Consider the following 13,129-nt stretch of genomic DNA (forward strand, 5'->3'; position numbering starts at 1 on the left):
ATCCCATTACCAGATCAGTAGATACCACTCGTTGGTCAGGGATATGCCAGAGAGCTTCCACCCCCCACATAAACAATACATGCTTTTTTCCAATGCTTTTTTTTTTTTTTTTGGTTTTTTGAGACAGGGTTTCTCTGTGTAGCTTTGCACCTTTTTCTGGAATTCACTCAGCAGCCCAGGCTGGCCTTGAACTCACAGAGATCTGCCTGGCTCTGCCTCCCGAGTGATGGGATTAATTTCCAATGCTCTTATTGCCCACTATGACTTACCCTAATTGGTAAAGGCCTATTGCTGAAGACATTACACACTTAGGTCATGGGCAATGGAGAAATCTAATTTGCACTAAGAAGCTGATATTTGCTCTCTAGATTTTATAGTATAGGAAGGTAACATGAGTCTTACCACATGTATGAACCCTATGGACTGTAATAATGATGGTCGTGGGAAGCTATGCCTATGGGAACTATAACAGTATGACTGTTATGGAGGGAACTAACTGTTTGCTGCTTGTATTTAAGGCCCACTCCCCAGGAGGAAATGTTTACCTTGTACTGTAAATCTGGCCAAGAACCCATTGCTGGGGAGATTACAGACCCATGTATAAACCTACTTTTATTATTTTGCTAAATGGACACAATATCAAACTGCCTTCTAAGTTCACATCTTTCAACTCACAGATTAGTACAGCTCTCCTACCTGGTCAGAGAAGTTTATTGGTGTAAGGAATGGTATAGTTAAAACAGAAACTCACAACTGCTCAAAATGTAGAGACTAAATGACTGTGGAGTACTCAGCCACAAATGGGGCATGTATGTTACCTCTGTATCTCTAAGGTCCAGGGACCATCATAAAGAAGAAACAGAAAGAGTGTAAGACAAGAAAACTGGAACAAAACAGTGCCCTCTGGACCGGACAAGACTGCTGCATCCATGAGCTCACAGCAGCCTTGGCTGCTTGTGCAAGACCTACCTGCCCAGCATCACCTCAGTCAAAATGCTAACATGGAGAAAAGAAAGGCCCACACCCAAATAAAGAACCCACTGACAGTTAACGGCTTCTAGGAGGGAGAGACTCAGTTTTCTTTATGGGTATGGCCCTGGTAGGTAAATCTTGTTCCAGGCGATGGTTCCACTTACATGGGTATGTAGGCAGCATAAACTGGACTATGTATATTATTTTTAAAAAAAGACTGAAAGTGGGGAGGTGGATATGGGAGAAGTGGGGGTAAATACGATATTGTATGCATGCATAAAATTCTCAAAGAATTAATAAAATATTATATTAAAATTTGGCCAATGTGACTTTATCTGTGACTTGAAAAGATGCTTACAACCTTTAGTTTTAAAGCACTAGTCCCCTCACTTTTTACCTCATCCCCCAATCCAATTTTTCCCATGAACCAAGGAACACACAAAAAATCATCTAATAAGGGTTAGGAACATAGATCAGTGGTTAAAATTACTGGCAGCTCTTTCAAGGGACCCAGGTACAATTACCAGCATCCACATGATAGCTTAAAATTCTATGTAACTCTATTCCCAGGATACCCAATGCCCTCTTCTGGCCTCTGTGGGTACCAGGCATGCACATGGTACATAGACGTGCATGCATACAGGTTAAAATATCCATGCACACAAAATTTGAAAGTTGAAAAAAAAATCCATAGACAACATACCTTGGGCTATGTAAGGTGTTGTTTCTTCTTTGAAAGGAATATGAGTGGGTCGGGGGGTGGGAGCAGGAGGTCTGTTTATAATGAAAGAGTGATTTCCAGTTCTTTTCTTTATGCTCTTACTGGCCAGGATCAGATCATACTCATTATCATCAGTCTCGGCAAATGCATATGGGTTTTCTTCCTCCTCCTCTTTCTGTGATTCATCTCCTCTCTTTTCTTCTTTGCTGGGTTCCTCTCTTGTCTCTTGTCTCACACTGAGATCACTCCAGTTTTGACTTCTTTCCATTTGGTCTTCCACCATTTTCCCTGCTTAGGAAACATTTAGTTTGGGTTTACATTATATTTTATGCACTATTCTTGATGTTTTTATTTGATATGTCATCTCAAATCACTTTACTCACATGCCATTGAGACAATATGAAAAAGGGCCCTGTCTCTAGTAAAATACTTATAAATGATTATCAAAATTCAAAAAGAAAACTTGGTTGTTTGATTCACTTACATAGCTTGGAATTGCTACTTCTGCAAAGAATATATGTTTACAAAAAATTACCATTTCTTAAACATTATTTTAGGTATATATTTGATATCAGGAAATTGAGTCATAAGTCTATATCTCAAGCTCCAAATGCCTTGAAAGTGGTGTTTTTAAGAATAAAGCTCAGACATGTTTTTCCCCAGTAAGATATCTTCCCTTTTTTACTAGTTATACTATTTCACCTAAAACCTAATTTCTCTGAAAATGACATGAGGGACCAGCCATATGTACATGCTTCTGCTGTCTGTCCTAGCAACGACAGACTGACTTTCAAAAGTGCAACTCTTGGTTTTCACAGGTGAATATGAACCTTACTCAGAAATGTGATACCAAAGTGGAGACCTTGATATAACGGACATTGTGGGCAATCACTGGCTTAAGGATTAGGTGTGTGATTAGAATGCAATCGCATAGTCGGGAAAATGTTTACCTGCTTTGTAAGAACATGCTAAGACATCTTTGTAGCAGTTGTTAAGCAGACAAGCACATGAAACACTCTGGTTAATAAATTAAAAATAACCCTTACCTCTCTACTAGGCCAATGAGAAGGTCTTTCCCTATGGATACTAGTGTTTACTCTCATTTTCAACTTGCTTCTGTTGAATAGTGTGGATCTGATAATAATTACTGAAGTTGGGAATTTAGTGGAAAAACTTAAACACTCTGAGGAAAAACAACTAATAGAACCACATCAAAGAGTATTTTTACAAGAATATTCAGGAATTGTTTTTGGTAGTTCTAGGAGGGGTAACCAGGACACTCTTCCAAGGCATCTTAAACTATATTCTCCTGGTAAGTTTAAGCTAACAAGCGTTAATTTCCTATATGCCTGGCACCAGCTTTAAAATCATTACGCCTTGCCTCTTTCGGCATGAATTATATGGCTCTGAGATTTCGACTTCATGACTTCTGTTTCCCTGACAGCCTCCGGGTGAAACCTGATTAAGTGTGTGGGAAAGACTTTTACAGCACTTCATTTTTAGCAAAATGTGTCAACTGTCTCACTTTTATGAACCCATTTCCTGAGCTGTTCCCCACCCACCTCTCTTTCCAACTCTTTCTAAAGTTGGACTCACATTAGAAATCATACATTTTACTTTTTATCTTCCAAAGCATCAGTTTGTGCTTTGAGCTAAGGAGTGGGGCCCAAGTTTTCTCACTCCAGGTTGTATACGAATAAATACTAAACGAATCACTCCTACGAGCGAATCACTCTAACTTCTGAAATAATGGGGCACAAATGTATAGAAAGGAGAACTCTGGAAGTATGTTGCATATTCTAATTACAGGCTCTGTGGCCTTGTGTCTGAATGGCAGATGGGTCCTAATGATAGTTCAATCTTATTGTTGTGAAGGTTGAAAGATGCTTCATAGTGGTGTATATTAGTAGTTTATCCAATGCACATGTCTGCAAGTCTCACTTGTAGAATTTGTTGCCCATTTTCTATAACTCAAGGATAGATTTTGACAAATGGGCTCAGTGGCCAGGAGTACTTGTTACTCTTACAGAGGACCTGAGTTTGATTACCAGCACCCATATATTGGCTTACAACTATCCTTAACCCTAGTCCCATGAGATCCAACAGACATGCCATAGCACAAATACACTTGTTCAGGCTAACCAAACATTCATAAACATAGTCAATAAATCTAAAAAGAAAATGTATAAAAATATCCTGAAAAATAGTGCCATTTTCTTTTTTACTCATTTTTCAGTGCTTTGGTGAAAAGATGAATTAAAAAAAAAAAAGATCTGAAAGTAAAAAATTGATCAGTCGGCAAGAGGAAGGGAACCAGTGAGAAGGGGACAAGAAAGTACGGGGATGAATGTGAAAAACAGTTCTATATGTACACCATGTATATTAAAATGAAACCCATTACTTTGTAGTTTATATACAAAATATGAAAACATTAAGCAAACAAAATGTGACCATATGCTTTCTGCCTCTCGAGTGCTGGGATCAAAGGCGTGAGCTACCACTGCCCGGCCAACAATATGCTTTTTAAATAAAATCAATGTGGTTTTTTTTTAGAAGGTCTTTGCCTCTTATGTGTGGTACTTTTCAAGAGATATATTAGCTAAAATTATAATTTTGGTCATAGGTATCTGGTAAACGTACAAGATATTGGTATTAGGTTTCTTAGCTAACATTGTATATGAAGAGTTACATTATAAAATTATGATGTAACATTATATATTATAGATATTTAATCTGACCCAAGATAATATTTCCATCTTCATTATTTAAAATTTTCAAATTTAAAAAATGGAGTAGAATTTTGTGGCTAGTCTTCTGCTAGACTGTTTTTTTTTTTCTCCCACAGATTTTTATGCGCTAACTTCACTTTCTCTAGAGTGCAGAAAAACTTGGCACATAGGTGAGCAGTGACTACATGCTGTATGAGCCAGAGAAGTATTTCCCAGGTTTGGTTTTCTAATGTGTTGTAGAATCTGAGTGCAGCTTATATCAATAAATATGAGCCTTCTCAGAAACAGGGCCTCGAAGGGCAGTAATGCTAAATTTTGTGGTTTCAAAATTCACTTGAAAAAATATTTTTATTTCATATGTATGAATATTTGCCTGCATCTACGCATGTGTACTAAATGTATATAGTACACAAAGAGGCCAGAAGAGGGGGATAGATCCCTTGGAATAGAGTTACAGACAGTTGTGAGCCATCTTGTAGGTTCTGGGAATTGAACCTGGGTCCTCTGCAAGAGTAGCAAGTGCTCTTAACTGCTGAACCATCTTTCTAGCCACTTCAAAATTCACTGTTTCAAGCAGTGTTCATACATTTGATAGTCTTCTGGGATCTGACAACTAAAACATTATTTATAGCATATGATGAAAAACTGGTATTTTAGTTTTTGTTATGAAATTTTCTTTGTGAGAATAGTTTACAACCTGAGAGGTTAAGCACAAAATAGGTGGATAAAGTGGTTGACAGTGACCCTGGGGCTGAGAGATTTTAGGGTATTGAGAACTCCAAGGACAAATCCTAGGAGACCTAGCTCCCAGGGAGACCAAGCACCATATGAGCAAAGTGCCCAGGCCCATCTCTGAATTATCCACAATAGCCTTCCTTCTGCCCAGAACACTGAACCTTCCCACAGAATGTACCAAGTTTATTTTATGTGCATCATGGCAGATTCTTTCCAAATTATTATGGCTATTTTAGTATTATTATTTATTGTATTTACATTCCTACAGTTTTGCAAGGGCATTTTATTTTGGGGGAACAGGGTCAGAGGGAAAGGGTAAATAGATTATCTCTTGCTTTCTTCCCTTAGATTCAGTTAAAGATCAGAGAGTCACCTTGGTTTTGGAATCTGATCGTGTCTCCACAGATTCAGCATTGTACCATATGTTGTGTAGAAGACTTGGAACAAATTGTTTCTTTGCATCACCACCTATAAGCTTACCTTGTGAGGTGAAGTGAGGTCTTTCTAGTTGTGAGGCAGCAGTCCCTGATCGGGGTGGAGGCGGAGGAGGTCTGCAGTATGGAAGAGGCTCTTGTGAGTTGCTTTCTGCATCAATTCCAGGAATGAACACATACAAATCGTCATACTGGTTCTCAGAGCTTTCACCCTCAACCTCTGGCAAGCTGGATCTTGACTCAGCACCTGGTTCTTCCTCCTCCGTGTCCACAGACCTTTCAGGTTCCTCTGATATGTCTGTGCTCTGTCTGTGTGTCTTCCTGAGTTCGTGATGAAATGCTGGGGACTGTGGGGCTATTTATGACAAAGATTGAGCAGTTTCACTTACATACATTGTCTGGAGGCATTTTGAAAATTTGCATAGAAGTTGTAGCACAGTTAACAAGCTTCTGTTACCTGTTATGTAGTGAAAAGCTGCCCACTGCATACCTCTGTTTTCCCTAATGAGCCTCAAAGCTCCATCTCATCTTGTTTCCTGAGTACATGACATAGCCACATACAGACATTTTGATTCTGTAGAGAAACTGCTGAAAACGAATCTGTGCCTTTACTTTGCATCTCCACATATTTATTATACATACTACTTAGGGCTGATAATAGGTATTGTAATAACTTATATAATTAACAACCATAAATTATTATGGGTACTTCATTAATTTTTGAAAATGGTACTTGGTAAAATGCCTTTTTTTCCCCTGGAGAAAACATACCGAATGATAAAATGCATTCTGTTTTGAAATTTAACCCAATAATTGAGTCAATGTCCCTACGGTCTAAGAAGCACACAACATATACTTTTATATTATACAAAAATACTCTAACCACCCAGGAATAGCACAAAAACATTAAGCAACAATAATTTCACATCTGTAAAACAATTAATACAATGTTTCATTTTTAAAAATGAAAATGAAAGACATTCTTTTTGATCTTTCAAACAGATGAAATGTGTCTTATCATTTTCAATGAAAAGAATTGTTTTTAAATTTTGTTAAAATATAGCTTTAAATATCAAGTGAAACAGTGTGGGGGAAGAAGACACTTGTTCTTTGTTGCTTTGAAAAATGAAGTCACGCAGTAGAAAACTTTCAGCAGTGTGAGAAAAATGAGGCCCATGAAAAAGTACGCCTATGATGGTGCCCTGCACAGTATTTTCTTCCACACAAGGAAGAAGAGAGACACAGTTTTTGCTTCTAGAACTGAACTTAGATTCTATTAGTACAAGTCTGGGATGAGCAAGCAGACTTCTGTGGTATATGTATGTACTATGCTGTGTGTGTGTGTGCAGTGTATGTGTATGGTGTATGTGTGCTGTGGGGTATGTGTATGCAGTATACCTGTGTGTGTGTGTGTGTGTGTGTGTGTGTGTGTGTGTGTGTGTGAAGTATGTGTGTATATGTGGTATGTATAGGTGTATGTGTGGGAGGATGTATGTGTATGCTATGTTTTGTATGTGTGACATGTGTGGTGCGGTGTGTGTGTGTGTGTGTGTTGTATACTGTATGTATATGTGGTGTATGTGAGGTATGTGTGTAGGGGGAGTGTAAGTGTGTGGTGTGGTGTGTTATATGTGTGTGTGTGTGTGTGTGTGTGTGTGTGTGTGTGTGTGTGTAGGTATGGGGTAGTATATGTGTATGGTGTGTTGTTTGTGTGTGATTTTTCTCCAGAAGTTTCATTCAGTTTTCTATTCCTCACACTTTGACACTGTCCCTAGAGTAAAGTGACCCCTGGAAATGCTGATGGAGTAGATGATGGAGTAACTGGAAGGGAATTATTGCTCAGCCATAAGTACCTGAAGATGTTTGACTATTTTGTCTAAGAAAATCAGTCATCAGCCTAGAATTGCAGTCAAGGACAGGAAATTGCATGCTAGCACTTTAGTTCTACAATCAATGTTTCTCAACACTGACAAAAAAACAGACATTCCAGGTGCTTGGCAGGTGGATCCAGCCCTGGCAAGTTAAGTTAGAGTTAGTAGGCAGAGGGTTCAGCATGCCCAGTCTTTATTGTGATGCTGGCTGGGGTGCCTTGACCTTACTGAGCCCCATGAAAACTGGTGGCTGAGCCCAATCACGGTCTCACAGCTGAGAGAGCTCTCAGTTTCAGCTGTAGAGATGAGACTTTTCTTTACAAGAAATGCAATAACGTTCTCTTGTTATTGTCAGGTCTTCAGAGGGTGGAATATTTTGATAGATGTGTGGTCAGTATTAATAATGAACTTTATCATAACATTTATTATTAAGGTGATAAAATATATAACCTATAGCCCTTCAAATCAGTTCATGATTTAATATGTAATATTCATGTGTGTGTTGTGATAACGTTTGAAGGATTTTTATCAAAGTATACTTGGTCAGCTTTGCATTGGATTTTGTTTGATTTGCCTGTCAGCCTGTCATTCAAAAAGCTTGTGGTCAGTAGTGTACAACTGAGCATTGATCATGTACTGCTTCTAGGCCATATGGACCTGAACAGACAATCCCAATCTCCCAAAACAAGTATTTTAAATGAAGGGGACAGGCCCTTAAATGGAGAACCAGATAAGTGAAATAAAACGTGGAATGATGCTGAGCACAGTGGAGAAATATATGAGCAAAGGAAAATGAAATGTTAAAACAGGGGTTATGATATGTGGACGGACAGGAGTTGGGAGGATGAGGGAGGAAGAGTGTGTGAACGGAGCGGAAACCGCATATCCTGAGGCGAGGCATAGTCATTCTCTTTCTCTCTAGGATAAATAACAGTGACAGTGCAGTCAACAGTCTTATGGTGGAATGGATGTATAGTGGGAGAGAAAGGACCAAAGTCCAGAGTAACTTCAAGAATTTTGAACTAACTTAAAAAGAAAAGGCATTTTCGCTGGCTGCGGAGAGAAGTCAGCAGGTGGAGGAAACATTGGGCATAGCAGGAATTAGGATTTTCCGAACAAAGGGTGGGATGTCCATCATAAATGCTGGTGAAGATGGTAAGCAAGCCATTGCAAGCTAATGAGACCTGGCCTGCACATGTATGAACACTGAATTCATCCTCAGATGTTAGACATAGAATTACATGTACTATGGCATGAAGGATCTTAGAAACATCCTTGCCTCAATTTCCCACTTCACAGCTGACAGAACTCAGCTCCATAGAGAATGTGATTGTGTTTTGAAGAACAAATTTGGAAACATAGTTTTCAAATACCCAGAAAAGAATATCAAAGTGATTTGTATAACTTTTTCAGGGTAGGAAACTCATAAACTCGTATTTGATTATTAAATTTTGACCTCATAAACGATGTTTAAATTAAAGCCCATGTAGGCAAAATATCTTTACCACAATATTATTTATAAATCCTTTGGTTGATAAAATACCTTCCCACGTTTTCTGTTCAGTCTTGTTTTCGATTTTATATACTATACTATAAAGCCTATAAGTATTTATGGATTAGAAGAAAACTTACAGGGTGAACATGTTGAAAATGTGGTAACATCCTCTTCATAATCATTTTCTTGCTCATTATTTCTGCTAATGTTTTGGATCTGAAAGGAAGGAAGGTAATTTTTAATAATGTGCATTAATCTTACCTACAGGGAAAATGCTTTTAAAGTTTTATTAAATACTTAAATTCTTCTTTATTACCTACTTTGGTTATATATGTGGTCAATGATACATGGTATTAAAAGCAAAATAAGAAAGACATCCATCATGAATAATAAGTTGATTTTAAAAAGAAACCTAACAACTGTTTTAACACTTGATGAAAGCAATAATCATCAGTTTGGATGAGGTAACCTGCATAAAACTGAAAAACAGTTCTCTTAAAACTGTTTCTTTTATTATTTAAAAGATATTAATTACATCAGGTATATTATGGTACAATGAAAGTAATAATTTTTTAAAATTTATTTATTTTTATTGTTTTTCCATTTTACATACCAACCACTGTTCCCCCTTTCTCCCCTTCTCCCGTTCTCCCCATTTCTCCCTCCATTCACTCCTTATAAGGGGTAGTCAATGCAGTCTGGCACACCAAGTTGGGGCAGGACTAAGCCCCTCCCCTCTGCATCAAGGCTGAGTAATACCATTCCCTACCATAGTAAACGGGCTTTAAAAAGCCAGTTCATGTACCTGGGATAGGTCCTGGTCCCATTGCAAAATGCCCCATAAACAGATCAATCCACACAAAGGCCTCCCACATTCAAAGGGCCTAGTTTGGTCCCATGCAGGCTCTCCAGCTGTCAATCCAGAGTCTGTGAGCTTCCACTAGCTTGGGTCAGTTGTCTCTATGGTTTTTCCCATCATGATCTTGTCCCGCCCCCTCCCCCCCTTGCTCCTATAGTCCCTCCTCCTTCTCTTCAACTGAACTCCAGGACCTCAGCCAAGTGCTTGGCTGTGGGTCTCTGCATCTGCTCCCATTAATCACTGGATGTAGGTTCTATGATAACAGTTAGGTTAGTCACCAATCTGAGTACAGGAGAAGGCTAGTTCATGCACCCTCTCCACCATTGCTATGAGTCTTAGCTGGGGACATTCTTGAAGATGTTTATTCCATGTCTTTATAAGAAAGAAAGTAAACTCATTTATTTATATTTATTTGTCTTCTTGAAGTCAGTTCTGGTGTTTATTTACTTACTAATTAACTTATTTATTTAGCAGCGGTGGAGCTCGAACCCAGGCTCTCCAACATGTTAAACATTCACCCCACTGTTGATTTATACCCGATGTCACACTATTTGTAGAAGACAGACTTACTGAGAGAGAACAAAATATATTTATTTCTAGAAGATCTAGTTTTGTTTAAATTCTCTGAGAAGATGGGGCTCCTATAATTGTGGAACGTACTGCTCCTCTTAGAGGAAGTCAAGTGAAAACAATTGTATTTGTCCAAACTGCATACAGAAAAGGATGGGGGTGTGACTGTATTTAACAGGGACCACACGTTTTAAACACAAATGTCAAATAGCTTATTCAAAGATATGTTTTTGTTCTTAACAGAATTGATGGAAATAATAAGGCCATTTGTTCTAAGTTAGAGAATCCACATTGGTACACTTTACACATTATTGTAGCCAAGGTATGCTAAGGTATTTGACCAGTACACTGACCTCTTCAATTTTCTTTACCATCTGTGTTGGCCAATAAGAACCCAATAGAATTGATTTATTTTTAATGGATGTTCTCATGAGAGTATCATCTAGTTTTCCAGGGAATCTTAATGAAGATTTAAGAGTAAAAAAAAGTACCTCAGTACTTTATTGAGTCTGATAATTCATTTTAATCCTCAGTCCTTTCACCTAAGTGTAATCTATGAAAGATAGCATTGATGTGTTAGATATATTTATAGGTATTGGTATTCAAATCATGGTTTATTATAGATTTCTTAAGTTTCCAACTAGAATAACCTGTAAATTTTAAAATGTAGGTCAAGAATATACTTTATAAGTCTATAGCACTCTCAAAATCACATAAAGGAATGTTTTTTTACTCTTTAAACATCAGAAATCATTTCTAAAGACCTTAAGAATTATGAAAAATACCATACATTAAGAACTGCTGGACAAGTATAAAGAAATTGAAATCTTTTTGGAGTAGGTTTCATGTTATGATTTAAGCCATATAAACAGCCATACCCCAAGAATATCCCCAAAAACCTCCTTCTAAATTTTGTCTATGGCCCATATTATGTATAATTAATATTTCCTATAATTAATGTTATACAGAGTAATTATCCTCTCAGGAGTGAAAGTATCTGAAAATATTTATATTGGAAAAGCAAATGCTTCCCCCTTAAAGTCCTTACAATCATAAATTAAAAATATGCTAGATCTAATGACACATTAATAACTATTATACAAAAACAATGACAGCATCAAAGAGAAGTCTCATGCTTCTCAGACATCTAGATACTTTAAAACTTGGCTTTGTGTTCTAGTGGACCGAGCAAGACATCTGAAAGACAAATCATAGCTGTGTAATTTTTCAGCTATATGATATCAGGCAAATGCTTAAACCTAAACCTCAATTTTCTACCCTGAGAAATGTGGGAAATATCTATGCCCTCATTTTATGAAGAAGGCCAGGTCATAATAATATAATCCAACACATCTGTACCACATAATAGTGTTTAATTACATAATGTTGACTTTTGCTTCTTATAAATACTTTTAAGAAAGCATGGTTTCTTTTCCTATGACTGATTTTATTCATACATTTGTTAAACATGTAGTTGGCTTTCTATATAGTACATATACTGTTATTAAAAGAAGAAAGTTAAATAATAAAGTCAAGTTTGGGGATTTAGCTCAGTGGTAGAGTGGTTGCCTAGCAAGCACAAGGCCCTGGGTTCGATCCTCAGCTCAAAAAAAAAAAAAAAGGTCAAAATGACCCATTGATGCTGAAAGATAAACAAGGTACAGTATTTTATTTATTTTAATAAGTAATCACTACAGATAAAATAGAGAATTGAAAGTTAAACCCAACACAGTGATAGTGGCTGATTGCAATGTCCCACTTCTACCAATAGATGATTCATCCAGAAACTCTCAAAAACCTCCTGAAGTTGGGCTCTAGGCATTGAAGATAGAGGATGGAAGGACAGACAAAAGAAAACCTCCAAACAGAGACCAGAACACAAAGTTAAATGCTTCACCAAACTTCAAAAGAAAAGTTTTGAGGCCAGTTTATCTGGCTTTCAAGGAGAGAGAGTTGCTGGTAAGTCTGGTATAGATTCAACAACCCAAAGAAGCTTAAAGAGCTAAGTGTGAGCAAAGAATGGAATGCATCATGCACCAGGTTTTGTTTCAGGAACAGTGTGACAAAGAGTCAGAGTGTAACTATACTCAGAATTTGGTTTTCAAAATATAAGCTAACGACATCAGAGAGAGATGGGCGGGGAGAGAGACTGAGAGGGAGGGAGCTACATTATGGGCAAGGACTACAAAGATGGAGCAGACAGGATGTTTAAGAACTATGATGTCAAAAGCTGGAGGAATGGAGTTAAATATGACCATGAAAATTTCTAACCCTCAATATCTAGTGGCAGCTCTCAGGCTAAAGTCTTCTTTTTAAAATCCTTCAGAGATGAAGACACTGATTAACACCACATTTTTGATGCAATCTAGAACTAAGCTGGTGGTCTAGAGAGAACATGTTCAGCTTAAATATCCTTTGTATTGGATCTTGGAACACTTGAAAATCCATTTGGAGTGGATGCATAAGTATACAATAGAGCCTTCCAATCTTTGAAAACAGAGACTGGTTTTACAGTAGACAGATAAGCCTCTAATTGATCAGTAAGACATAACTGAGAAATTTGACTGACAGAACTGAATTGTAAGTATAGAGTCAAAAGATTTAAAGTGCTTTAAAGATTTCAGAAGAGCAGTTAGTTACAGGCTACTGAACATTGATTATAAAATATACTTGTTCAACTACTGGCTCATTCCTTTCCAAAATATAAGATGATAAACTGGCCATGAAATTAAATAGATAAATT

General features: G+C 37.4%; 1 protein-coding gene across 1 annotated transcript in view; it reads right to left on the reverse strand.

Annotated features, from left to right (window-relative positions):
* Nucleotides 1-13,129, reverse strand: part of LOC118586262 (B-cell scaffold protein with ankyrin repeats-like) — a 120,528-nt gene that overhangs the window by 41,197 nt on the left and 66,202 nt on the right. The window contains exons 3-5 of the mRNA XM_036191384.1: nt 9,095-9,173; nt 5,638-5,946; nt 1,676-1,981 (exon numbers count right to left, since the gene is read on the reverse strand). Of these exons, the coding sequence (XP_036047277.1) occupies nt 1,676-1,981; nt 5,638-5,946; nt 9,095-9,173 (694 nt within the window). The remainder of the gene's footprint in view (nt 1-1,675; nt 1,982-5,637; nt 5,947-9,094; nt 9,174-13,129) is intronic.

Source organism: Onychomys torridus, chromosome 6 (genome assembly GCF_903995425.1).
Source record: "Onychomys torridus chromosome 6, mOncTor1.1, whole genome shotgun sequence".
Taxonomy (NCBI): Eukaryota; Metazoa; Chordata; class Mammalia; order Rodentia; family Cricetidae; genus Onychomys; species Onychomys torridus.